At 40.6% G+C, this 26,224-nt stretch overlaps 5 protein-coding genes across 7 annotated transcripts; 3 read left to right on the top strand and 2 right to left on the bottom strand.

Moving 5' to 3' along the window:
- Positions 1 to 2,614: 2,614 nt before the first annotated feature.
- RB195_009568 (uncharacterized protein) lies at positions 2,615 to 11,358 on the top strand (the record flags this gene model as incomplete). 3 transcript variants are annotated; one of them, XM_064190175.1, is made up of 8 exons in its annotated part: positions 2,615 to 2,657; positions 2,736 to 2,813; positions 3,894 to 3,991; positions 5,895 to 6,057; positions 7,386 to 7,473; positions 7,607 to 7,816; positions 7,954 to 8,757; positions 11,190 to 11,358. In XM_064190175.1, 8 exons carry the CDS (start codon positions 2,615 to 2,617, stop codon positions 11,356 to 11,358), a joined length of 1,653 nt encoding a protein of 550 aa, XP_064047756.1. The 3 variants fall into 3 exon arrangements, with proteins under 3 accessions (XP_064047756.1, XP_064047758.1, XP_064047757.1); XM_064190173.1 differs by lacking the exons at positions 2,615 to 2,657; positions 2,736 to 2,813; positions 3,894 to 3,991; positions 11,190 to 11,358 and having other exon boundaries at positions 5,904 to 6,057; positions 7,954 to 8,836; XM_064190174.1 differs by lacking the exons at positions 5,895 to 6,057; positions 7,386 to 7,473; positions 7,607 to 7,816; positions 7,954 to 8,757; positions 11,190 to 11,358 and having other exon boundaries at positions 3,894 to 4,039.
- Positions 11,359 to 12,355: 997 nt separating this feature from the next.
- RB195_009567 (uncharacterized protein) lies at positions 12,356 to 12,601 on the bottom strand (the record flags this gene model as incomplete). The annotated part of the gene is made up of 1 exon (XM_064190172.1): positions 12,356 to 12,601. The coding sequence occupies one exon, from the start codon at positions 12,599 to 12,601 to the stop codon at positions 12,356 to 12,358; it is 246 nt and encodes an 81-aa protein (XP_064047755.1).
- A 231-nt stretch (positions 12,602 to 12,832) lies between these two features.
- Positions 12,833 to 13,105, top strand: RB195_009566 (uncharacterized protein; the record flags this gene model as incomplete). Its single annotated transcript, XM_064190171.1, has 1 exon — positions 12,833 to 13,105. The coding sequence occupies one exon, from the start codon at positions 12,833 to 12,835 to the stop codon at positions 13,103 to 13,105; it is 273 nt and encodes a 90-aa protein (XP_064047754.1).
- A 148-nt stretch (positions 13,106 to 13,253) lies between these two features.
- Positions 13,254 to 17,574, top strand: RB195_009565 (uncharacterized protein; the record flags this gene model as incomplete). The annotated part of the gene is made up of 4 exons (XM_013438040.2): positions 13,254 to 13,360; positions 16,178 to 16,221; positions 16,289 to 16,366; positions 17,450 to 17,574. The coding sequence occupies 4 exons, from the start codon at positions 13,254 to 13,256 to the stop codon at positions 17,572 to 17,574; spliced, it is 354 nt and encodes a 117-aa protein (XP_013293494.2).
- A 1,124-nt stretch (positions 17,575 to 18,698) lies between these two features.
- Positions 18,699 to 19,229, bottom strand: RB195_009564 (uncharacterized protein; the record flags this gene model as incomplete). Its single annotated transcript, XM_064190170.1, has 4 exons — positions 18,699 to 18,740; positions 18,798 to 18,832; positions 18,972 to 19,070; positions 19,178 to 19,229. The coding sequence occupies 4 exons, from the start codon at positions 19,227 to 19,229 to the stop codon at positions 18,699 to 18,701; spliced, it is 228 nt and encodes a 75-aa protein (XP_064047753.1).
- Between the last annotated feature and the right edge of the window lie 6,995 nt (positions 19,230 to 26,224).

The following is a 26,224-nucleotide window of genomic DNA, read 5'->3' as shown; positions in this document are numbered from 1 at the left end:
CATTTTCATTCTTCGCCTCGAACTCCAATAATGAGAATTGCTTATAATTAACAAAACCACATCGTTTTAGACGGAAACGATTAAGAAGTATCAGCAGAAATGGTGTTTTTAGTTGGAACAGGAGAAGGAGGTGGAAGATGAAAATGTTGGCAAAATTTGCGTAGTGCAGGTGCGCCCGTAACTTTGACCACCACTCACATAAGGTGTGACAGTGAAGTTCGTTGTTCAACGGTTCAACCCTACATGGTTATTAAACTTCTAGACATGTCAAAGATAAAGCTAATTTTCTTCTTCTTTTAGCATATAAGGTGCCACTTTATAAAAACTATGGTTTGAGTGCTCCGTCTGCACATAGGAATGTGGAAAATTTCGACAGTAGTACTATTTCAGCAACAGAATGGAAGATATAAAAGCCCCAGCGAACATGAAGTAGAAGAATTGAATCATGTCTTTACTGAAGAGTTTATTATACGTAAACCTTTTAGCGAGCGCTGACCACTCTTCACCAGTAAGCTAAGGTTGGCTAGCCACAACGTCTTCGATTCTGAACCAAGGTGACATGAGAACGACTTGTCGTGAGACTTTGCTTTCTCAATACGAGAATAACATTTTCATGTGACCGAAGGTACATTGTTAGTTCTTGTTCGCTTATTTACCGAACATGATTTGCTCGAACATATCGCTGTTTTCTCGAGTCCACTTCTCAATCTTTCTCCTAGTTCTTGAAGTGTCGCCCGCCCTTGGACAACAATTTTAAGTGATTGAAAAAGGATTATCGAGTGTCACTGCCTGTTGAGTTCCACAAAATGGGCACAACTAGAAGAAAATTTATGAACAAGTCGTGCAAAGAAGCGCAAAGGAGGTAAATCTTCATTGTTGAACCACTCAATGTGTGACTCATAACACCTCATCATAGCGAGACCTCTCGATTACTCATATGGTTCACTGTTTGTGTTGAGAATCTGGACTTCACTAAAAAAAATCCAATATTCTCGTATAAATGTGCATATTTTAGCACCAGTTAAGAAAAAAAGGTGAAAGAGGAAAATAAACGAGCATGAGATCCACTGTCTACAAGGAGCGAAAATGCAACTATTCAGTTCCAAAGTAGAACTGTTCCCAGATGTATGTGGTCTTATCTCTCGCTATATAATCTATAATACATAAAATAATCTGTAAAATATATATAAACATATATATCTCGACTATATAACCATTTATTTATCCGTGAAGGTGCATACGCTACAAGCACATACAATAAGGTAAGGATAAGGTCACTGGCGTATCAATCCACTTGGGATGCGCCAACGCGTTTTACTGGAGTTCGTAATCGTTGAGATTTTGGAACGCGTGTTGGTCTATAGAATGTCTTGCGGGGGCTAGCGGATGATCAAGTCAATGTTTTTATCCTCGCAGACAAGTCTGGTACCAGTTAATCGACCCCGGAAGGATGAAGGGCTTGGTTTGCACTAGGGCGGTTTCGAACCCTCGACCGTGTGGCTACAACGGACCTCTAACCAACTGCGCCACACCTACCCTTTTGGATGCAATGAAGCCTGCGACTACGAACGAATGATGACAACTCCGTTTATTATTATTCAACATGGGAGCATGCAGATTCTTACTATTAAAAAAGGAGTGTCAGAGGAGATGGAATCTATAGAATAGTTTTCCCTTATAGGAACTGCTGTTTTTGTTGAGAATCCTTGATTCCTCTCTGATAGTTGGTTTCCGCCTCGTTATTGGGTGTTGGGGAACGGAGTGCAGTGAAAAGGAAATGCGAAGCTGGGCAAAATGTTAAAACAGAGGGACTCTGCATAATTTTAAGAGACTTTAAAAATTATATTGAAAATGTGGAACACAATCATAGACGCTTCACACACAGCAGTTCCCTTTAAGTTCTCTAGAAAGTATTAATGACCGTACGATCACTTAGTCCATGAATTTGACGTGGATTGACTCTGGGTTTTGTTCACTTCACCCATTTCGTATTGGACCTGCCTAGCATCCTTTCAACTACCCAAGTTGAGGAACTGTGAAAAATAGGGAGACCCAAGACATCGCATAAACAATGGACTTCAACTATTCGAAAGTAAAACTAAACCACCTTTTAGCAATTTCAATGACTGATTCAATGATGCTTAGATTTTTTTTTCTGAATTAGTACAATCACGTATTACCCAATCGATCAGGCCTTCTGGTTTTTCTGACAATTTAGCGATTTATCGCTTTATACAGGGGCACCATTCATCCGATAATATGAGTTTTCTGCGCCAGCAAAATTAGGTCACATATACAGCACCTCACTGCCCTATTTATACAAGAGTACGTACTTCTATTGCTGTTATACCATTACTTGAACTTCTAACGTAATATGGAAGTCCTTTGACGCTTCAGTAATTTCTATTTGTCTCATTACATGTCAGAAAAAAGGAGTTTGTTGAATTCGACAAATATGCCCTTTTTTCCATTCGAGGAACATGAATTAGAGCTTTTAAAAACCTCACAGGGGACAGAAAACAGGTTTGGCGCATTAGTATATAAAGAGTCTCCTCTTCCAAATCCCATCAACAGTCGTACGTTCTTCATTTTCAGCAACATTTGCATCTCTCAAATGATAAGGAAAACAGCATTGTTTCTTTCGTTGCTGTTTTGCGGTAAGTAACTGTAACCTATACTATGTTCCAAGAGAAATGTAATTTTGTAAGTGAAATGAAGAAAGACGTATATTTTAGTGCAAGCTGGGCCCTTCGATTGTAACGCGGGACAAAAATGTCCACCTGGATTAAGATGTCTTGACGGGACATGTGTTGGTAGGAATTTAGAATTTGAACGTTCTAAAAATCAAGAGGAGGTAATTTTTCAAACTCAAATTCCTTTGCTAGGAAGATAACATCTCGCCAGGAAAGGAAATCAAAGAAAAAAGCTATCGATGTTCGATTCTTTTGCAGTAGGTAAAGTTCGGAAAACGGAAATATTATTGATTGGAGCCATCGTAATAAGAGCACGGAACATCTGACGATTCGGAGACCGTATGAAGTTTGAAAACTGAGTATGTACATCCGGGAGGAATTATTTCGTCCTCCGAACTAATCACTCTTTTGTTTTTGGTCCATCTAATTCCTAAGCTTGTTCACGTTTATTGCTTTTAAGTTGTTGCGCTTGTGAGTTACACTTTTCCCAAATCCTATCTATTGCAAAAGAAAACTCGACAAAGAAACTTCTTGCCGGCGCTATCTTTAACCATAGAAGCGCACTGTTTACCTCTTAGCATGGTCCTCCTCTAGTGAAACGATTCAAAAGAACTGACTGTAGATACGCAACAACATTACGAAAAGATATACTGTTGGGTGAAAAGTTGTTTGGCACTTAAAGCCATCACCCCACGAATCTGAGGTGGTACGGATTTCAGGCGGGATATTCGTATACGGGATAGTAGATTATGGAGAGGGGTGTGATTCCGTTCATTTCTTCCTAATTCCCGTAAAAAACGGCCCAGAAGATGCGGCGCGTGCACAAGGCTGGCGCTCTCGAATCGAACTCATTGTAGAAAATAGTGCGCCAGAACGCCTGAAGCCATATCTTCCGGGCAGTTTTTACGGCAATTAGGAAGAAATGGACGGAATCACTCCCCTCTCTATAGTCTCCCATCCCGTATGCGAATGCCCAGCCTGAAATCCGTACCATCTGAGATTCGTCGGGTCATGCCTTTAAGGGGGTGAATAAGAAACTTATAATTAGCTTTCCTTTCTTCGTGTAACTACTACTTCATGTAATCAGGAAAGTTACTAGCCTAAAGACATCTCACGAAAAGGTCAGCACGATAAAGATAAGTGATAATAAATGATGGTTCTCAAATGAATGAGTGGCTCTTAATATGTACAATTGTTCAGCACGGCTTGATTGTCCAATGATGGGAATGCCGATGGCACCGCCTGGTTGTGATGTGAAGTTGAAGCCGGATAGCAACGGATGTCCCATGCCAGAGATAGTTTGTCCAAAAAAAAGGACTCGAAAGAATAGGAGATCAAACCAATAAAGGATTTCGTTTGTTTTTCTTGTTATTCCACACGGTTTCTACACATTTTTCACGCCACAACACATTTTTATTTTTTAATACATTAATTTTTTAACACATTAATACTTAACACTAACGTTATTAACATTTTTATTTTTTAACACATTAATATTTTTCAAACTCAGCAGTTTTAAATTTTATTGCTTCCCACAAATTTTGAATTCTTTCTTGGGTCACTCTAGACACACATATCCGCAGCCCCTTTATCCTGTTTCTTAAACGGTATTCTACAGGTGGCTGAAGAGCGGAAGTTCAATAAATCAATGAAAAAGGATCGGAGGTACACTAAGGAGCCGTTCATCATGTTCTGTTGTCTCCGAATGGAATGATTGATTACCCTGTTTGAGATCAGAGAGCAGTTAAAAATGAAACAAAAAAAAAACAGAACACGAGCAAATAGGAATAGAATGATTACAAGATAAAGTCAAGGTAGTCAAAAAAATTGAACTGAAAAACGAGACAAACTTTTATGCTATCAATAATAGGTTTTTGGTGGCAGTAAACCAAACAAGAGAACACGAAAGGGTTTCTGCGTGGAAGTTTTTGCCTTTTGGAGTACAAAAGACTGCAGTGTAGAAAAGCTACCGAACCTCATGTGAAGAAAAGTGGCTGGATCACTGGAAAGAATATTATGGTAGTTGTAGCACATAAGAAGAATGTTGCGGTCCTCGGTTATGTTTTGTAGTAAATAAATGATTAACATCATTTATTTACTACAAAACATCTATGATATGGTAGTAAATAAATGATTAACATCATTTATTTACTACCATATCATAGATGGGGTGATAATGCAGAAATTTGTGCCTATTGAGATATTTCCTGGAGCATATTAAACTACTCTGATCGTCTCGCTAAAGCCGGACTTTAGACTTTTTGTGGTGTTCGTTTCGCTCGCCTTCACTGGTCAATGAAAATTAATAGTGGTATTTTCTGTGAAATTAGAATTGCGTTTTTCTTACAACGCTTCCTAATTCTTTTAAAAAATAAATTTAGGCGGAAGCTTTCATAGCTTTCTTTCTAAACGCATCAGTTCTACATTTGGAGAACACTCAAGCTTCAGCTTCAAACACTTCTTCGATACCCACATAATATAGGCACAATTTGGGACTATTATTCAAAGTATAGGTTTTCCCCAAAAGTTTTCACAGAATAGTGTTTAATATAAATTGACGTGAACGACATCATGGGTGTTGCATGGGTGTTTCCACCTTCTGAGGAAGGCATGCTACCAACTTGAGGCAAACGTGTTAGAAAAATAGATATGCGGAGGAGTCGTAGAGGTGCAATGCAGAGCGTGCAATGGCCACACGCCTACGGCGCACCAATCGGACGTCGTGAGACCCATCACAGCTCCATTCTGGAATTTTGTTTCACACACACATGCATACACATACGCACACCTTTTTTTCCGTTTGTTACATGTCCTTTTGAAACTTAGTATAATGCAAATTAAACATTTGAACGTAAAGTTTAATAACGTTGTGAATTATAAAACCCGTCCCTGCATTGCTCATAAGTGATCAAATGTGATCGAATGAACCCCATAACAACAACTTGAAATTTAAGTGGTTTTTCATTTTCCATTTGTTTGAGGGAAGGCGTCGTATTATGCAGCACTCATAGAGTAATGAAATTGGCGAAACGCATAGAGCTGCACTCCAAAAGACTGCTGCTTGGAAAAACAGGGAAACCAAGCGTTTGTTACATGCCCGTGCATTTTCCTTGATATGTCCGAATGTAATAGAACATTTGCTCTGTTAAGCCAACAATAACCTCGATCTAATCCAACGCGATCGACTCGACATTCCTTCAGCGTTCTGTTATGCAGCGGAGACGTGGGCAGACACCACTGCCACGTCCATCAGCCGGATATAGCTCAACTACCTCGTCAAGTCACGACACTAGAGAACATCTTGTATGGCAATGGCGAGGGAACAAAACCTTTGGAAAAGATGCTGGAGCCCGCACGTCCAATAGTAAGCCAAGTAATTATTATGCCCTGCTCCATTCATCTACTGCCGCACTGGCTACTCGCTTACGACCGCCTCCCTTGTGACTCCCTTATATCAGACTCGCATGTGACGGTGTTCTGGCATTGGCCTTTCCATTAGGACCCAACCTAAAGCCTTTCCAACTAAGGATTCCATATTACTGCGGCGAATTTTTTAGGCAGCTCGAAGTGTCGTGCATGCGCAGGAGTTTTCGGCCGCGTTTACGGCCTGAGAACAGGCATATCACCGCGGTTGGTTTCCTACTACAGCTTTCTCGTCACCACTATACAAGGCCCTGCAATGAGCGCTCTGGACTCCGGATCTGTTTTATCATCCCTTTCTATGTGCTCCAACCTGAATTAGAATTCGCGTTTGGATTTGATTCCGTATTTGGAATTGGATCGCATGTGATATTGTTTGAAATTTATCTTCTCGTTGGTTGTTGGCTGTGCGCCTTGCTATATATATATATATATATATATATATATATATATATATATATATATATATATATATATATATATTCATATATTCATATATTCATATATTCATATGTTCATCGTATCCACAAACCGCAATAACACGTATGAGCTCGCAGTCTTTGGAGACGCCTCAAAACGTCTTTTTGCCTGCTGTGCTCACCTTATTAGCCGCCCACCCTCGACCACTTCTTCATATCATGCCTAAGTCATTATTAGCAACGGCTAAACTTCAGATGGCTATGACACTATTAGAGTTACTTGCATCTCTGATAAGTGTGCGTCTAGCACGTTTCCTCCATCTTCAACTCCATCTTAAAATCCGCACTATACACTTCTTTTCTGACTCGAAGATAGCGCTCCATTGGATCCACTCCTCTCGCCCACTTAAACACACGGTTCGTTCAGAATCGAGTGAACAAGATCCACACCATCTTAACCAATTTCCACAAGACAGACGAAGTTCTACTATGTGCAGTCAGACTCTAATCCAGTTGATTGTGCAACTCGTGGACTATCGACTACTGACGCTGTCAACCACATCTTGTGGCATGGACCATCTTTCCTCTTTTCACCACAGTCGGGCTGGCCCAGGGAGATACGAACTTTGCTCTACCTCAGGATCTTTGTCCTGAGGCTGAACACGAGTTTCAGGTCCTTAGTATCTTTCCAACGCAACCATACGAATCACCACTCCGTTTCCGTGGCACTAGTAGTTACTCTAAGTTCATTCGTTCTATGTGCTTAAGTTCATCAGAGTCCTCTTCCTGAAAACCTGCATCCGCAATTATACCCTCAATCTAACCACTATTTTACTGTCCAAGGACGTTTCAGCTTCGGAGATCACCAACGCGGAAACTCTCCTCATTATGGAACATCACCGCGAAAGTGAATCTACGTTGAAGCGACTACCACTGGACAGGTACAACGCTCACCGAGCTTCGGATGGATTGATTCGATGTCCGAATCGATTAGACCATGCTCGGACTTCGTCTCAGTCATCTGCATCTATCCTTCTCATTCCAGACCACCACTTTGTCCATATTCTCGTTAAGCACCACCACAAGACCAGATTCCATTCAGGTGTTCACGCCACAATCGCCGCTGTCCGCACTTCATATTTTATTCCCTCTATCAAAACCACCATCACCAGAATACTTCGGCACTGTACAGTATGTAGAAGAGCCCAAGGACACGCTTACTGCTATCCTGAAATGCCTAGTATCCCTTCGGAACGAGTCAACAGCTCTAGACTCTTCCAGAAGGTTGGACTACACTACTGAGGACCATTTTACTATAGAGATCAACTCCATTCTCAGGATTCCCAAGATTTGGGTCTGTCTCTTTACCTGCATGCCAACCCGCGCTGTACATCTCTAGTTAGTTTATAACAATGCCGCAGAGGTACTCCGGACCTCATCATCAGCGACAATGCAACCACTTTCCGCTCAACCAACGACTCCCTACAAAACACCATCAATAACCGCAAAGCCGTAGAGAAGATATCCGCTCAATTCGCTAAGCGCAGAGTCGAGTGGAGGTTCATTACTCCTCTTTCCCCGTGGAAAGGAGGATTTTATGAACGTGTAGTCGGTCTCTTTAAATCCGTATTCAAGAAAGCCATCAAACATACCCTATTACCACTTTCACAATTTCAGACGTTGGTTGCAGAAATTAAAGTAGTGCTCAATTCCAGACTACTTTTATCCATCAGCGGTACATCATCTTCACCACACGTGCTTCGACCGATAGATTTCGTCTCACCGCAAGTTGAACTCCAGTTACCATCTCCAAACCGCAATTCTCTCTATATCACTTCAAACCGCCTTTCGGAATGGTACAAGGAGACATCTGCTGTACTGAACAACTTTTGGGACATCTGGTACAAGGACTTCTTATCCGCAATATCCGCACGCCACCAACACCGCATCCACCAAGGAAGGTCAGGTCCACTCATTCCTTCGGTAGAACACGTTGTTCTCATTGCCGATAAGAATGTTCCACGTGGACAATGGCCTTTAGCCATCATAACCACCATCCACCGCAGTAAAACCAATACACGCAGACCAGCCACTGTCCGCATTGCAAATGGTCATGAGTTGACTGATCAATCAACTAAATCCGTTGGAGATTTCTGCAAAGGAAGACCCACGACCGAAGAAGACTACAACCTACATGGATCCAACCACCACGAGCAGCCAAACGGGTACGATTTGCACTCAGTACGAAGCGAGCATGAGCATTTCTTGCTTTCAGTATTTTGTGCTCTTTGCTTTCTCGTTTGATGCTTTTTAACCCCTTACTTTGATGTCTTTCTTGTTTTCGGTACCCTTTCCATTTATATTCCACTTGATTCCACTTTGCACACCACCTTTATTATTTCTGGTCATTTATTCTGTTTTACCACTTCATTCCACGTTTTACCACTCACTTCCACATTAACCACCTATTTCCATATTTGTCACCTAGTTTCCACTTTATTTCACCACCAGCCTGAACGTCCGGCTAAAGCCGAACTTAAGACTTTTTGTAGTGTTCGCTTCGCTCGCCTACACCGAGCAGTAAGAGATAACAGTAGTGACTTTTTTGTAAAATCATAATTGTCCTTTTTATCAACCCTTCCTTCAAATTTTTTCCTCAAAAAATCAGGCATGGATGAGAGATTTAATGGTTTTCTTCCTAAACGCGTCAGTACTATATTTGGAGAATGATCAAATTTGATTTTACATCTATGTTTCCCTGATAGCTCCACAATTTGGAAAAAATATTCGAAGTATGAGTTTCCTCCGCTCTCAACTATTAGCACAGAATGATGTGCTAACATGAAATGCGGTGAGTATCATCATCGTAGTGATGAAGATAAAATTACACACACACACACACACACACACACACACAAACACACACACACACACACACACACACACACACACACACACACACACACACACACACACACACACACACACACACACACACACACACACACACACACACACACACACATACACACACGGACTACGCGGGTTATTATATAGCATGATGATAGTTTGCAAATTTGGAAGTGTACATTCACATAAAAGTTTATTGACCCTTATTAACATATGATACAAAATTGGCCTATTAAAGCCAACATTTATGGGAAGACATCTCTGGACAGTGGTGGAAAGGTAGAGTGCTCCTCTATCAAGTGCATGGAGATGGTGATAGTTAGCGGCACCCCATTTGTGCAGAGTTTTGTATCATTATGGAGTATTTTCGTGGCACACAGACAAACACACACACATACACACAGGGACTTAGCGCGTTATTATATATTGATTTGATTTGTTATTATATATTGATTTGAGTGATTTTCCGCCTTATCCGCACCCCACCGTATCCTTCCGCACCTTACCGCATCGATCGGCATCCTATTCCATACGCCCGTACCCTTTAGTCGATTGTACAGCCATTTCTTATTTGCCCTTAAGTTTTTGCGCTCTAATCCACTTTCTCCGTCAAGGACCAGTATTACTGTAGTTAGCGTACCCACTTCCACATACGTTACGAAATCCATCTCACTTTTTTCGCGTCGTCTCTGCAGCCGCACGCATGTCCTTTTTTACCCTTTTTTGCTTTTTTTCTATCCCGTCTTGTCGTGCTCGTGTTCGCCATCTTCTCTACCTCATAGCCATTTATCCTAGCACCTTTACCACTCCTTTTTTATAGGTAGTTTGTTAATTTCTTGGTTTTTCATACTCTCATTCCAATTTGTTGCGATTTTTGCACATATATATTTTTACTTCTTATTATTAGCGTTAAGTTGTTTTTACTTATTTCTTTTTACATCATAGTGTGTGTTTATATTTGTCTTATTTAGTAGAATACTTATTATTCCCTTTTGTAGTTTTAACATTGATTCTTTTAGAGATTTCATTTATTTCGTAATAACTGTACACTTATTTCGCAATATTTGGCTCCGCCCATTCTGGCTTTTTTGCTTACTTATCCCTTTGCTCCCTTATTTAGAAGTTATTGTTTTAATCTTACCTTTATTTTCTTTCCTGAGGGCCCTTTGTTTGTTAGTTTTGTAGAGTGCCACGCAGTTCTTCGCAGTTGAACTGTGACCTGTCACTCAGACAGGTCAACTGAGGTTAACTACGTGGTACTTAGCCATCTTCACGCACAGGTGCTACCATTTATCCCTTTACCCTCATCTATCCTATCCATATTTCCTGTTTTTCGCCACACTAGTACGACTCATTCACACCACTTTAGCACCCATTGCAGAGTTCTCTAAGGTCTAACCAGCCTAGCATTCTGCTAATTTACTAACTATTTATTTACAAACGTCAGCTAACTACGGGCACATCCGCGCAAGCACGAGGATACGTAAGTTCCTTTTCTGGTTCTATGTTTTCTTCTTCTTCTTCTGCGCAGTCTCGAATACCCTCTAAGCCACCTCAGCAAGCACGTGATACGTCTTCCGCGCCCTTGGACGTAGATCCGCAGCTGCAGCCCAGGTTTGTTAACTGATCAGGTGCCGCTGCAGATCCATATCCATCTCTTCGTGCAGAACCACCCGACACAGGACTCAATGACACCGCTTACCATCCAAAGAACCACCATCTAAGGAAATCCCTCCACCAACTACAGTCCGCCGCCTACTACACTCTATCGAAGCTTGCCATGCATATACGACAGGCAACTTCGTACGCTTGGATACGCTCTCTATGGATCGGGAGGCGCAGCACAACACTCTTCCCGTGGAGCAACGTTGTACCCAACGCCTCGCACAGACCATATCCCTCGCCATCCACCCTAAACACACCTTTAGCCTCTCCCAATTGGCCGCACGTGACATCTGTATGGTAGAAACCCTCATCAACGACGACTACTATATATCGTATATATATACTACTACTACTATATACGACTACTATATACTATATGATCGTCGAGGAAACTGCCATGTTCTCACCATCTCAGCTCCTTTATCCATCTTTACAAGGTATCGCGCAACCTCCGCGATCCTATAACGCTCAATCAACTTTGTGACGCAGACTGTCGGATCAATCTCAAGCTGTAAGCCGCAGCACCGCCGACTTCGTCCGAGAAGATCTGTCATCATGATAAGACGCCGGCGGCGGTCATTCACCCATCGGCTCCATGACCCAGCGTCCTTTAAATTCTCTTTCTCTTCAGATGCGTATTCCATATAAATTCTCAGTATAGGGGAAATAAGCCCATTTTGTAGTTTTTCACAGCTTTTGTTTCTATTCTTTGCTTTTCTCGTCTTTTTTGTATTTTTATGTCATGGTTTGATTATCCAAGTTTGAGGTACTACATAAAGTGTTAACATAACACGTGTTGATAACACTCGTAGCAAGAAGAGGTCTGAAGATTACCTGCGTACCTCCGAAAATCTAACGACTACTATACCAACATACGCGATATGATCGTCGAGGAAGCCACCATTCAAAAACCACATCAGCTCCTTTATCCGTCTTTACAGTCTCCCTTTCGTCACCACAGTTCAGAGCTACCGAGGAATCCACGACGCGGTGGAGCAAATAACTACGGCGCAGGCCAACGTCCACGCTCACCGCTACATCATCGACCAGAACATCACCGCAGCCATCAACACCACTTCAGATAGAATTGCATTCTTCGTAGACTATCTCCACCAGTTCGACATATCCTTTCCACGAATAGAACATTTTCTTCAGGCAGCCACTGCAGCATGCGCCGAAGTTAGCACCATCCTGCACCATCTTTTCACCCGCCTGCGTCATAATCGTGCGGTGTCTTGTGTTGTGCTATCAACAATGACTAGCCTCTATCACCGCACCGTCGACTTCAACCACAAGCGTATGCACAGCATTCGTTCTCACCACCACTGAACCCACCATAACCACTTCAAGGAAATCGCCATCTTCATTCACGATAGGCACCATTTCTATTTCATCCACGTCACCAGGTCCATCGCTCAAACTCCACAAGGCCCACGACGAACCATCTGTACCACCACTGGTTACCAAGTCAGAAGCCACCACTCGACCAGACATGTCCGCCGCCGATCATCATCACCTGCGTGCGCATAGCCGGACAAAGCCGCTGTCTCAGATATCTATATCTCCACACTAGACTAGACTAGACTCTAGACGAATGTCGCAGAGAGAGACCATGCGGAATCTATTCTTCTAACTGGCACTATAAGAACGTTAGGGTAGTCGACGACGTCACGTGAGATCTTCGACTATTCTTTGACCAGGTAGTCGCCTTATCCCAGAGGAACTATGATACCAAGTACTTCCCACCCCGCGGATACTCCATACCATCCAACTATTAACCACTTTGCCACATACTACACCATCTCACCGTACAACAATTGCATACCATTTTACCAGCACATACTTATCATCATTGTGCCACAAACCACATATACCACTTTACCATCTGCAGTCGACCACTACATGGTAACGTTCACTTTACCATCTTATCATGACATTGCTCAACCATCTTTACCACCACAACTACCACTACCACAGTTGTACGACCCATTCTCGTGAGGGAGGGGACCAATTAACAGCCCTCTCGTTTGCTTGACGCCATCTTGAACAGCGGCTCATGCCGAGCCGCTGAACTCTTATGTCGAGCCGCCGTCATGTCGAGCCGCTGTTGCCGAGCCGCTGCTGTAATGCCATACCACTAGAACCCATGTCGAGCCGCTGTCTGTCTCTTCCTACTCAACATCGTTTCACATGGTCAACCACCTATGTCGAGCAACACAACGTCACAGCATGCGTCGTCTACTTCGCCATCAGGCAAGACCTTTGCCTACGGGAATACACCTGCCGTCCTGTAGGGTAGTCTTAAGTAAGTAGGGGCGGCAGCTAGGATAACCCGTATGTTGCGTATTTTTGACTCGTAGATCACGGGTTCTTGGCTACCACTTGGCCCTTCGGGGTCCCACTTGCAGTTCTTTTCGGCAAATATTGGCCAATATACAATATTGGCCAATATACAATATTGGTGTATTTCTACTACTCGCTATATAATCTCCGTTTTAATGTTACTCTTCCCTATAATTATCAACAGTCATAGCAGAAATGCATCCGTATTTTTGTAAAAACACACAAAAAAGGATGACTCACATGTTTCTCTTTTTAAAAACGTGTAAGTTAGATCAAAGTTTTTCTTTTAAATCACCATTTTTAAATTGTCAAAAACTGACATAGCGCCTAACGCTGCGCAGCTAATAGTTTCCAGAAAAAAGCTGTTATGCTGAAGTTTTCGCACAGCAGTGACATTGTTTGCATACTTCGGTTGAAAAGCATATTTAGCAGTAATGGTTATCATAATTAAAAAGGATGTCAGCGTTGTGAATGTTGTCATTTTCCATCTAGTGATTGGTATTTGATAGACCTTTAGTAGAAATCATGCAAAGAGAAAAAGTTTATGGAATACTTTAAGGCAGGAAGGATCATTGTCTAAGAATTGTCACCGTCAATGATTAAAGGCATCACCCCACGAATCTGAGGTGGTGCAGATTTTAAGTGGAGTATTCGTATACGGGATGGGATACTATGGAGAGGCACACGCACAAGGCTGGCGCGCTCAGTCGAACTCCCTGTAGAAAATAGTGCGCCAGAACGCCTGAAGCCATATCTTCCGGGCAGTTTTTACGGCAATTAGGAAGAAATGGACGGAATCACTCCCCTCTCTATAGTCTCCCATCCCGTATACGAATACCCAGCCTGAAATCCGTACCATCTCAGATTCATGGAGTGATGCCTCTAAATAGAACATTTTAATTGCAGTGAACGCAGCGATACCCGTCAGAGTAAGAACCATTTAATTTCACTTGCTACACATCTGACAGAATTCTGCATTACCCTTTTTCAATATTATCTTTTCAATTTGCTAAAAACCAATTTCAATCAAAGGGAATTGTTTCTGTTCAGATATTCTTATTTTCTTTTGCCTTCTTAAGCAAATTTTATGACCAGAAAGATAGAGTCTACTGAAACTAAGAAAAAACTGTATCTACGAGGATTATCATTTGAATCAATGATTTTGTCGTAATCCCTATCATACCTCCTTAATTGAAGGGCAACACGCCTTTCTGTGGCGACACCGAGTCGCAGGGTATTTCTCAGAGTCAAGCACTTCTTTGAAGGAAAAAAAATAAAATTCTCCTTGTCGACTGACAAATTCAATATTAGTAGTAGTCTCGCGAAATTTTAGCCAGATAGAAACAATGTGCATCCACAAAAAGCTACGAAAATAAATGGAGTTCTGACTTTTTTTACTTCTTTCAGCTGCAACTTCAGGCACTATAATGAAAGTGTGATTTTTTTTTGCTGAAGCTGAAGAGAAGGAGTCATGTTGATTATACAGGTACACTGACAGAATCGTCACAGATATTGGTAATTAATAAACATCTTATTTCTCTTCCTGGTAGGCATGCATATACATATGCATCCTTCATAGAATAGTAGACAGACCCTTGATGAAGTTTCATTAAATTGCTTGTCTTCGTTGTTTGTGAGACAAGAGGTGCAGAAAAGTTTTGGATTTGTTTAGATGGGCACTGATATAACTGAGCAAAAATAGACACTTTTTTTATTAAGAGAATAACGAAAGCCCTAAGGATTTAAACGGCAAAAAAATAACAAAAAACAAAAGAAATCAGATCTACTATGGTTTGCATTCAGTGCGAATATTGAACAGCATAATCCAAAAAAAAGAAAGAAATGGCTGCAGGAAAAAGTGGGAAATGGATTAAGACGAACAAATATTGACATCTTGTCCAGTGTTTTCACATGACACATGCTGTCACCGACCACACTTTATGTAACTTATTTCTTTCAAATCTCTTCCATACCTTGTTCTTATGTTCGTCAGTGAAGGCACATCCTCGCAACACACATTCAACTCTATTCATTTGTCCTTTCCCATCATATTTCACTTTCCATCACTTCTATTTTCGATCTGCACATTTTCCCAACGGAATCCTTTCCTAAAAATAAATAGATGCTTCTATAGCACAACAAGAAAAAAGCCATGATTTTCTTTTCAAGGCTCCTTTTAAAGAAGTTGCTTACTTTTTTCATAACATTTTTTTTAGATAAAAGAAAATTAGACGTTCATTTTTTAAAGATATCATTGAGGTCCTCAACCTTTTACCCTCCGAGGACTAAAGACCTATCCCTATATCCAAGCAAACAATCTACTATCCCCGATATGTAAGGAATATGCCAAAATGTGTAAGAAAAGAGTAATATGTTATTGTTAACAGTTATTTGTTTTGTCAAACGTTGGTGGTGCTGTTGTCGCCGATCTAACAAATTGTGAGATCGGAGATCGACATCATTTGTTGTAAATCAACTATTCTTGTCTACTTGAACACCTCAAAACAGAAAATACATCCGAGAAGTACTGCTTGATTTGGTTTCTCGAATTTCCGCCTGAATATTTTTGTTTTCGATACCTGCTTGGTTGTTTGCCCTTATCCATAACTGTTTCAAAATCGGACTAATTGAACGAAAACAGGTTATTAATTGATTATTTACCTAATGTGCTATTCGCAAAACTACAATGCTCGCAACTTCCTTCTTCCCCATAAAATTGTTTTTCAGGGGTATGAAAACTGTACTTTTCCTCGTGGCAACTGCGATATACGGTAAGTTAGACAAATGGAATATCTGTTCTCGGAGGTTATCAGTTTACAGCTGATATGAATTTTTCAGTGAATGCTGACGTTTACGACTGTAGTGGGACAGGGAAGTGCCCACCTGGAATGAAATGTGAAAGTGGGAGATGTATTGGTGAGTTTGTAGATTGTATCCTAATCTGTTCTTTGAGAAATTCGGTTGATAAACAGAAAATAACTAGAAGTGTGGAGGATTTTTAGCAACGATTCCATTATTAGTTGCTTTTAAAGGCAGCATACCACGAATCCAACGTGGTGAGGGAATCCGGAAGCCGGAAAAGCCAGATATAGGTAGATTGTGGGATCAGGGATCATTCCGCTCATCCCTCCGCGATCGTCGTAGAAAACGGCGTGGAAGTCACTTTGGTTATTACGAGGTACATTAGAACGCTCCTCTATGTATACGTTCTGGTCTCCTCAGCAACCTATTCATTGGTTTCACTTGAATAGTGAGAAAACACCACCGATCTTCAACCGCTCGCACGTGGATGCGGCGCGTGCACAAGCGTGGCGCGTTTTGACTGAAATCGTCGTTTCTTTTCGTTTCTTACGGCGATCAGGGAGAGATGGGCAGAACTATCCCTGCTCCCACAATCTACAACCCTAACACTTCCCGGAAATTCCTTCACCACGTCAGATTGGTGGTGTGCTACCCTTAATGACCATTCATGGTGGCACTCGGCTGGCACAGACGACCCACGTAGCCACAAAAATCGGAGCTATAGGGGCTGGGAGAAATTCTCGAACCAAATTTGTCCAATCCAAAAAAATATTTGGATACAGAAAGGAAAGAATTCCAGTCAAGATCAAAAGGGAGAGACGATCTCAAAAATCCAAGAGTGAAACAAAGCTTTTTTTGACAAAGTAGAAAGGATTTAAGATGCCACGTTTGAGAACTTTCTTCATTCCCCAATTTCTCTCCGTTTTTAATCTTTTTTTTTTCAATTTTCAACCTAATTTCTCTCAATATTTTTGAGTGAGGTGGTGGCAACATTTCAACAACCACTTCAAGACCTTCAAAAACGTCATGTGAGTATTGTTTACTTAAAGGTGGACATACTTTGGGATCTATTAAGTGTTACTACTTGCTCACTCGTGAGGCATCGAATTCGATGCAGCACATCCCTATTGGATTTCAGAAGACTGTTCCTCGGACAATTCTTTTATTCTTGAACAAATATGAAGGATGTATTTTCAGTTCGACTTGACTGCCCACAGCGAGGAATTCCTATTGTAGGGCCAGGATGCAAACTCGTAGATTTCGTTGATGAAAATGGCTGTCCCAAGTCGAAAGTGGTTTGCAATGGTGACAAAAGTATTTGATGCAGATAAATGAATGATGTTTTTTAGCAACTTAATTTTCATTTAGCGCGTTGCGTATCTATTATTTTGCTTCATTCGTGTATATCGATGCTATATTCGACTGCAATACTTTTTTTTTGTAATGTAATACGACATACATTACATTGTCCATATTTCAAAGGTCCTTGGACCCCTTGTTATAAAATGTTTAAATTGCTGTGTCTTTTAACTTTTTGACTAAAGAGTTGAAACTGAACAATGAAAAACCAAATATGATATGTATCGTGCATAATATGTGATATAATATGTGATATTCGACTATTGATAATTAGGATTTCATTGATTATTCTTTTTCCTGAGAGCCGAAATCACTAGTAGATCAGTAATTGAATCGCCTAGATGCATTACTGAAAAAAACTTCTCCTTTACTCATTTTATACGGCCTTCCAGGCATTTAAAAATGAAATATGGATTTTGTAAGCCGAAGAAACTCTAGAGAAGATTGAGTTAGAGTTGTCGAAGATTTAATCTTAGACATAGAAAGTGAAGCCAAGTCAACAAAAAAATAAACACATGAATCTAATGTGGCGTACTTCATTGCATCCAAAAGGGTAGGTGTAGCGCAGTCGGTAGGAGGCTCCGCTGTGACTGCACGGTCGATCGTTCTTTCCAAACCGCTCGAGTGCCAACCAAACCTTTCATTCTTCCAGGGTAGATAAATTTGTACCAGACTTATCTGTAGTGATAAGAACACTGGGTTATCACATCATCCTACCTCCGCAAGTCGATGTAAAGCCGCACGCACGATCATAAATACTTCATTCATAATTATTATCAGGAGAAAAGATGAAGTCACACACAACATTGAACTGAGAAACGCAACAAATGCGATACACTGTTGGATTTCGGGAAACCGTTCCTTGTAAAAATATTTTTTCACTTGAAGAGGTAGGGACTGATCAAAGCAGTGCACTTCGTCCTTCATCCACTTTATACATGACTTAGACTTGGAAGCAAAAGAGATGAAATGAATAATAATTCTAATAAATGAGAAAAAAACATCACTCTGTCTACTTTGTTGCATGTACTTGGCGTGTGGCGTGTTCTTTGGGCGAAGTTTGTTTATGTTGAAGGTAAATAATACTTTACAATGGTAATCTCGGTGGAATCTGTTGAAAACGGTACTTCTGAAAACGAAATTTTCCGGAGTATACATTATTTTTAGTACTTTTACCAGCACCCACAATTCCATAGTTGATTCCATAGTTCTGAAGTTCGCCTGACCTCTAATAACAACAAGTTGTTTGTTTGAGGGTACGTTGCTGGGCATATGTACGGTTCTACTAAATAGAGAAAGAAATAAATTAAATATAATCTATCTGTCGTAGGTGTTTGTTCGAAGAAATAGTCGCCTCTACCTAGAAAAAGGCTCCTCGTGGAATTGAGCTGTTCCTTACGGAAATACATAGTTTTCCTACAAAAACGCAACGATTTTTCGAAGAAGTCGGAGGTGTCAACTGTAATGTTTTGTTCACCTGACGTTCCACCTCAACGTAAAAATAGAGCTTGAAAATCTACGAAAAGAAAAATCAAAACACATGTTTGCAAAGCAAAAGCTCTCCACAATTTATTCCTTGATCCAATGCAATCCAATTTATAGATTTCTCCTTCCACATGCAATCCCAACGGTGAAATGTGATGAATTTGAGTAGCGTTTGCAAATCTACGTTTTTTTTTTGCTAACTGCTTTGTTAAAACTCCTTTCAAGTACGACCAACTTCTGAAAAAAACAGGTATTTTAAATGAACACCTCATGATCGAGTCGGTGAGTCGATTTTTGATTTGAAATTTTAAAATTTTTGCCGAAGTTTGGATCTTGCTTCTGGTTGTGTTGCCCTTATAAACAAGTCGTACACGTTACACAGGAGGAGAACAAAGCAATTCACTCACCATCAGTGGCGGATACGTAAGGTACACTGTTTTTATGTTGTCTTTCATCATATCTAAACTAGCTTTTTCTACATAATGAGGCAGTAAACGATGATGCAATAATATTCGTTATTTGGTATCGCAGTGAAACTCTGATTAGAAGAAATTAGATTAAAAGATCAGTTTGGATTCAGGACATTGAATTTACGGAATGTCACTGCATTATTTCAAATTATAATGCGAAGGCCAAGTGATCGCCAGTGGGAGACACTGACGATAACCCACCAACTCCGGACCTCGTTTTGGAACTCCATTGGCAGTGTTTATAAAACGAGCCTCATTTGCAATTCGTGTGCGCGGATGGTTTCTGTCCCTATTCCATCATGTGTAATAAGTGAATAGTTAAGATTGTTGTCTTCGAGTATAGAACAGTAATATAACCGGAAAATTCTCTTGTCGAATCCAGTTATGCTTTAGGTCCTCTAACATCAATTATGCAAACATTGCATGGTGTTTACAAAAGTTACGGATGTTTTGATTGTCAGTGAGGGCTTTCACATCTCATAATTTCAATGCTTTCGTGGGGAACCAGAAAGTGGGGGTGAGTAACGAATTTTCTATTTTCAATTCACTTTTGTTTTGTATGTCGTCAATTTAACGGTTTTTTTTTGCTTCCATAACTAACCTCTAGCGGTGTATGTTTTGAGAGTAGCGAGAGCCTGACTTTACTGTTCCATGCGTTTTCTGATAAGAAACATGTTCCTTGCTCTTAAAGCTGAGGTTAGAGAGAGCTGGGTTTCTCAAAGTTTCATCAATATTTCTAATTGTTCATACTTTCGTTTTTCCGTTCATGCGTATTAGATTTTCGAACTAACAATTGGGAGGACAGGTGGCTTCAGTTTGCACTATTCTAAACTCGGACGAGAGCTTTTCTCAACTATCCTCGAGTGCTTCCGAAGAGTTGCACTGGACTAATTTACTTTCTGCTGAAGTTATGTTTAGTCCAAACTTAAAGTTACTCAAAAAAGAAAATTCTAATTAAATGTCCTTTCCATTCTAGTTATGAGCGAGGCATCAAATTCTATTGTTTTAGAGATCACGAGAAGGTTAATTCTCTATCAACGAGCACACTAAGCGCTGGATTGATCCGTGTTTCAATCAGCTTACAATTAGCTCACAATTTCAACTTCTTTTTTGTTTCTGTTGCTCTTTTATGATCTAGCAGGCTGAAATTCTGACTTGATATGCTCTTTTTCAAAATTTGTCTCCGTAAGTGGTCCTTATTCTCTCCTAATAGTTGTTAGCCGTTCAACGATAGCAAAGTTGGTGAGAACTTTCGCCCCACTCGTTCGCCCAAACACGCTGACTGACTCGTCCGTTCTGGGCTAAATTGGTCACCCAACTCTGGTAGCCGTTCTTCTACCGTAGCGTTCCTGATTTGGAGAGAGGATCTCGCGTGAGGATTTCTACCCTTCGGCGAAAGGAGGACGACCTGTCAACTCACCATAAAATGTGCTATTAAGGGCCTACTTTGCAGTATAAAATACAGGTGAAATTCTGGTGAACTGTGTTCGCTCCTGTTTCCTTTTTCTGGCGCATGTTTTTGTGTTTTCGAATAAATATTGAAGTGCATAGAAAATGGCTCTAAGTTGGCAAACTGACTGATAATTGAATTGTTGATTAGTTGTTGTTTTTTTTAATCACTCAAAGCCGCTCTTTACGGTTTTATTCTAAAAAGCCAATGGAGCGTCAACAATTGGAATTTACTGGAACCTCATGGCAAATTATCGCTGCCCAGGCAAGATTTGCCGGGGATTCTCACACTTCGTATAAGTAGCCGTTTGAAATTTCAGTGCAATAATGCTGCCGATGAGTTTGAAAAGAATAGAAAGACAGATTATTTTTTTACCGATGTAGTTTATTAATGTTAGGACAAATTACTGTCGTTTTTTTTCATGAAGAATTTCAAATCAAAAACTTTTGATTCATCAACCAGGAAATCAAACAATACATTCACCAAATGACTCAACAACACTTTCCCATCGACCAATAAGAGACAAAGTCCCACACTAATAGAATTCTTTTTTTTTCTCTCTCTTTTCGGAGTCAAAAAAGAAGGACACGTCAATTTTGAAATCGTTTGAGGAGTGGTAATTCTTGACTAAAATGATAGACATAAACAAAAAAAAGATAATAGTTCGTTGGACTAATATCGGAACTACATGGTGGATAAGGTGAAACTTCTTAGCCTAATTAGATAATTTAAAGAAATTTAAACAGACGTTGAAACGCGCCATTTTGTTGGCGGGCGTAAATAGGCGAGGACCTTTTGATCGAGTTTTCTTGTGTAGCCGAGTCGTGGAAACGTTTGCGCACCATCGGCTCTTTACACTCGAACCGCTCTGCCGTTTCAGCCCAAATGTGGTAACGTCCACTTTCGAGCAATTAAACTGGGGCCTCATTTTTTTTTATCACAGTGAGTGTGTGCGTTCCCGAGGCAAGGTCTTCGTTGCCTTCTCGATACCTCTCAAATCATTGTTGAGAATCCTAAATGGTGTCAGCGTCCTCGCCAAATCCAACTAATTAATTAATTCGATTGACTGATCCTGTAGCCAAAACATTAATTTTCCATGGTAACCAGATCGTTGTTAAAGGAGATCCAAAAAATTATACTAAGTATTCCAATACCTAATAGTTGTTATAAAGAGCAAAAAAAGAGCAGAATTTCAAGCTAGCGACATATATATATATATATATATATATATATATATATATCAGAAATGCACGGTTTCGTATGGAATTAACTATACGAGGGTGCAGATCATGTCGTCAGAAGACGGGATAGGACCATTCACTAAAAAATTTTTATGGTATCGAATCAAGTGATCAGTTTCATTTGGGGTAACTTCTCTTTAGTTTTCGGTCGCTTCCCAACTGTACAACAACGGATGAAACACAAAATGTCTAAAGCTAATTAATACGCTTGGGATTTGCTAGCGCGTCCAATTCAATTCAGAACTGGATGAAGTTCACGAACGCATGTCTACCCTATACAAGGACTTGCGGACGCTACCTCGAGAACATGTCTACTACCAATTTATCGACACCGGAGCAATGAAGAGCTTGGTTGACATTGGGGCATTTTCGAACCATCGACCAATTTATGCAGTAACATCGGAACTTCTCACCAACTGTGCTATACCTGCCCCTACAACTGTGCCCTATTCCATATGAATAGGAGTGTAAATGTGAACGAAATTAATCACAAGGTTATATGAACGTATGCTTACTGTAGACTTACAGCAGTATACTCAATCTCGCCTTGAATGGCTACAACAATTATTTCACAAATTACAACACCAGCATGGAATGTATTAAGGCTATGGTGGTTGGGTAGCTCTTTTGATCTTCTTGCACAGATCTATACAACAACAATACCACTGCCACTTCAAACTTGAGGAATTAAACTTTGTTCAATATAAATGCATTTACATCACAATGGGTGAAGGAAAGGATATCGGAAGACTAGAGTTGAGAGGATTAACATCATAAGTAAATAAAAGAAAGGGTGTCGGAGAGCTATAGTTGTTCGTTCCCAAACGGGCTTTATATAGAGCTAAGAGATGCGTTAGACATAACAAATACGTCAGGTATTAACGTGCTAAACAAAATAGAGTCATCTTCAGCTACGATGATTCAAAGCATCACAGTCATAACATCTGTCTACAGGTGTTGAAGATAGTACAGTTATCTGCTAAACTCCCCGGGGGAGGGCGTGGACGAGATTTTTCCTGTCGTCCGACATGGTTTCGTCTTCAGTTCGATTTGACTGATTATTTTGAGCTCGTCCGCAATATATTTCTTCGCTATCATCAGCAAGATCTTAGTGCACCATGCGCCGTTTGTTTGCCGCATGATCTCTTATCGCAGTATGTGACACTGGACGTGTGGTGAAATCTTGCTCAGGAGTTGCTTCTGTAGAAACCATTGTCGATATGTTCGGCTTTCAGTTCCAGTTGTTAAGTGATGGAGACCAGGATTGTTAGTCGGTCTTCTATGAGATCATTTTTGGCGCGCGCCGCTTGAAGCCTGCTCAGCAGTCGGCCGATGAGTGGCTGTACATTGTCATATTTTCCTGAAGATGGGAGATGACGATGGAATACGCATTGTCGGAGAATCGGAACTACTTAGGACTTCTTTCGCTTCGCCTTCGAGAGCTTCGAGAAGGTAGTTTAATTTTTACATCTCGTGCATACGTCTAGGGTGCACGTTGCTCTTGAATGACTTCCAAAACGTTTCATATTCCCAGATGTCGTTTCATATTCGAAATTGAACATACACCAACAATTTCCTTTGGGTTCAAAGCTCAAATCCCCCAAATTTTGCAGCGAAGGAAGGAGGCTAAGTAAAGAAACCCTTTTTCCCCAAAATTTTTTTTCCCTTTAAAAACAAATTAAATAAAAAAAAAAAACAAACCACCCCTTTTTTTCCTTTGGAGTTGAGATTTTAAAATAAGGAAGAGTGAAAAAAAAAAAAATTAGAAACCTTGGGTCCCCGAGAGGGGGAGAAAAAAAGAAAAAAAAAAAAAAAAAAAAAAAAAACCCCCTCCCACCCCTGACCCCCTTCCGAAACAAACTTCTGTCTTTACAGCCCACACCAAAGGAAAAAAAATTTTAACTTTTTTATTACCCCCCTTCCCCTTCTCCCTCCCCCAACCAAAAAACCAAAAAAAAAAACCTTGTTAATTTAATGCGGGGGACTTTAAGGGAAAAAAGGGCCAGATCAATACCACTGTCGCTTCAAACTTGTGGAATTAAACTTTATTCAATATACATGCATTTATATCACAATAGATGAAGGAAGAGATATCGGAAGACTATAATTGAGAGGATTACCACCAAAAGGAGTAAAAGAAAGGATGTCGGAGAGCTATAGTTGTTCGTTCCCCGGTGGGCTTTATATAGATCTAGGAGATGCGCTAGACATAACAAATACGTCTGGTATTAACATGCTAGACAAACACAGTCATCATCTACGATAATTCAAAGCTTAAGAATAATGACATCTACCTACAGATGTTGAAGATAGCACAGTTATCTGCTATAGAGACCAATTTTCATATAAACTTCAAATTCTGCTCTTCCATTCCTCTTTACAACAACAGAATAAAATACCCAGTTTAGGTTTATATTTGCGATTAAACTGCCCTTGTCGTGTCTTCTCACGACTTTCAGGCAGCATGACAACAGGAATATCACCGCTGGCCTCATCCTACTGTGGCGCTGACCAGTATATGAGAATTAGCGCTAAGTACTCGGAGCTCTGGTTCTACTTCGAAACCTTCGTGCATAATTTCTGATGTTGAAGGTTTCGCGTTAAAATTTGAATATTGAGTTTAGGTGGTGTATCCTGTATTACATATTATTTCGAAAACAATTAGAAAACTTTTCAACTACAACCTAGTCGGCAGCCCGCGTAAGGGCAACTGCAACACCGCCATGCCACGCACGGTGCGCGGACCTCAGCCGAACCTTAAGAAATAAAGACTTTACACTACGAAACTGGAGAGCGTTGAATATGTAATTACGTGTGCAGCTACACACACCAACAAGCACCTAGGACATGATAGAATGTTTTCTGATTTTGATTCCGATTTTTTTCTACGTCGTGTATATCTTCTGGTACTTGTCTCTCTTCCTTTTCCTTTCATATCGTTTCTTGCACTTTGTGTCATTCCTTGTTTTTGCATCTACACAATCATTGAAGTTTGCATTGCACACACTACTTACAAATGTTTACATGTTATATTTCTATGTCAGATTGCGTGCAATTCTTGTCACCACATTTTTTCCCCTTTTACGCTTTTCTACTAGTTCAATCATGGCCATACAGCAACAGAAGACATTGGTAATATCAACAGGACAAGGCGGAGCGAACGTGTTTCTTATGGTATGGTCGCTTTTTGGTTTCGGCGATTTCACTCAAGCGATGAGACGTACATTACAAAGAACCTCTCCGAGCCCTCCATTACAAAGACTCAAGGAAAGCCTCTCCGAGCTAGCGATGAACAGTTGCAAGAACTGGAAAGAAATAAGAAAATAAAGTCACTCTTTCGTTACTGAAAGAGCGTACAAAGCTAGAGGCGAATTGTGGAAACCCGTTACACAGACGGCATAAAAAATAAAAATAAACTAATAATCTGCAAACTGCCTTACTCACTGCAGCTTTCCAGTTCCTCATGACTAACAACCAGAACATACGTAATTTTTGTGGACCTCATCCACTGTCTGAATAAAGGATAAAGGATAAAGTTTCTGGCGTTGATCAATCCGCTTGGGATGCGCCCCCAGGTTCACTTCAATTCAGAATCGTTTGAGGTTTACGAACGTGTATCTGACCTATACAATGACTTGCGATGGCTAGCCGATGTGTCAGGTCAGTGCTTTTATCCTCCTAGACCAGTCTGTTACCAATTTATCGACTCCGGAGGGATGACAGGCTTGGTGAGCACTAGGGCGGACTCGAACCTCTGATCGATTGTGCAGGAAGCGGAACCTCTAACCGCTACACTACACCCGCCCACTGTCTGAATAATTGATGTTAAAGGCACTCCACGAATGTGAGGTGGTACGGATTTCAGGTGGAGTATCCGTATACGGGATAGTAGATTAGGAAAGGGGTGATTTCGTCCATTTCTTCCTAATTGCCGTAAAAAACAGCCCGGAAAATACGGCTTCGGGCT

Source organism: Necator americanus, chromosome III (genome assembly GCF_031761385.1).
Source record: "Necator americanus strain Aroian chromosome III, whole genome shotgun sequence".
NCBI lineage: Eukaryota > Metazoa > Nematoda > Chromadorea > Rhabditida > Ancylostomatidae > Necator > Necator americanus.
This window is presented reverse-complemented; position numbering and strand designations above follow the sequence as displayed.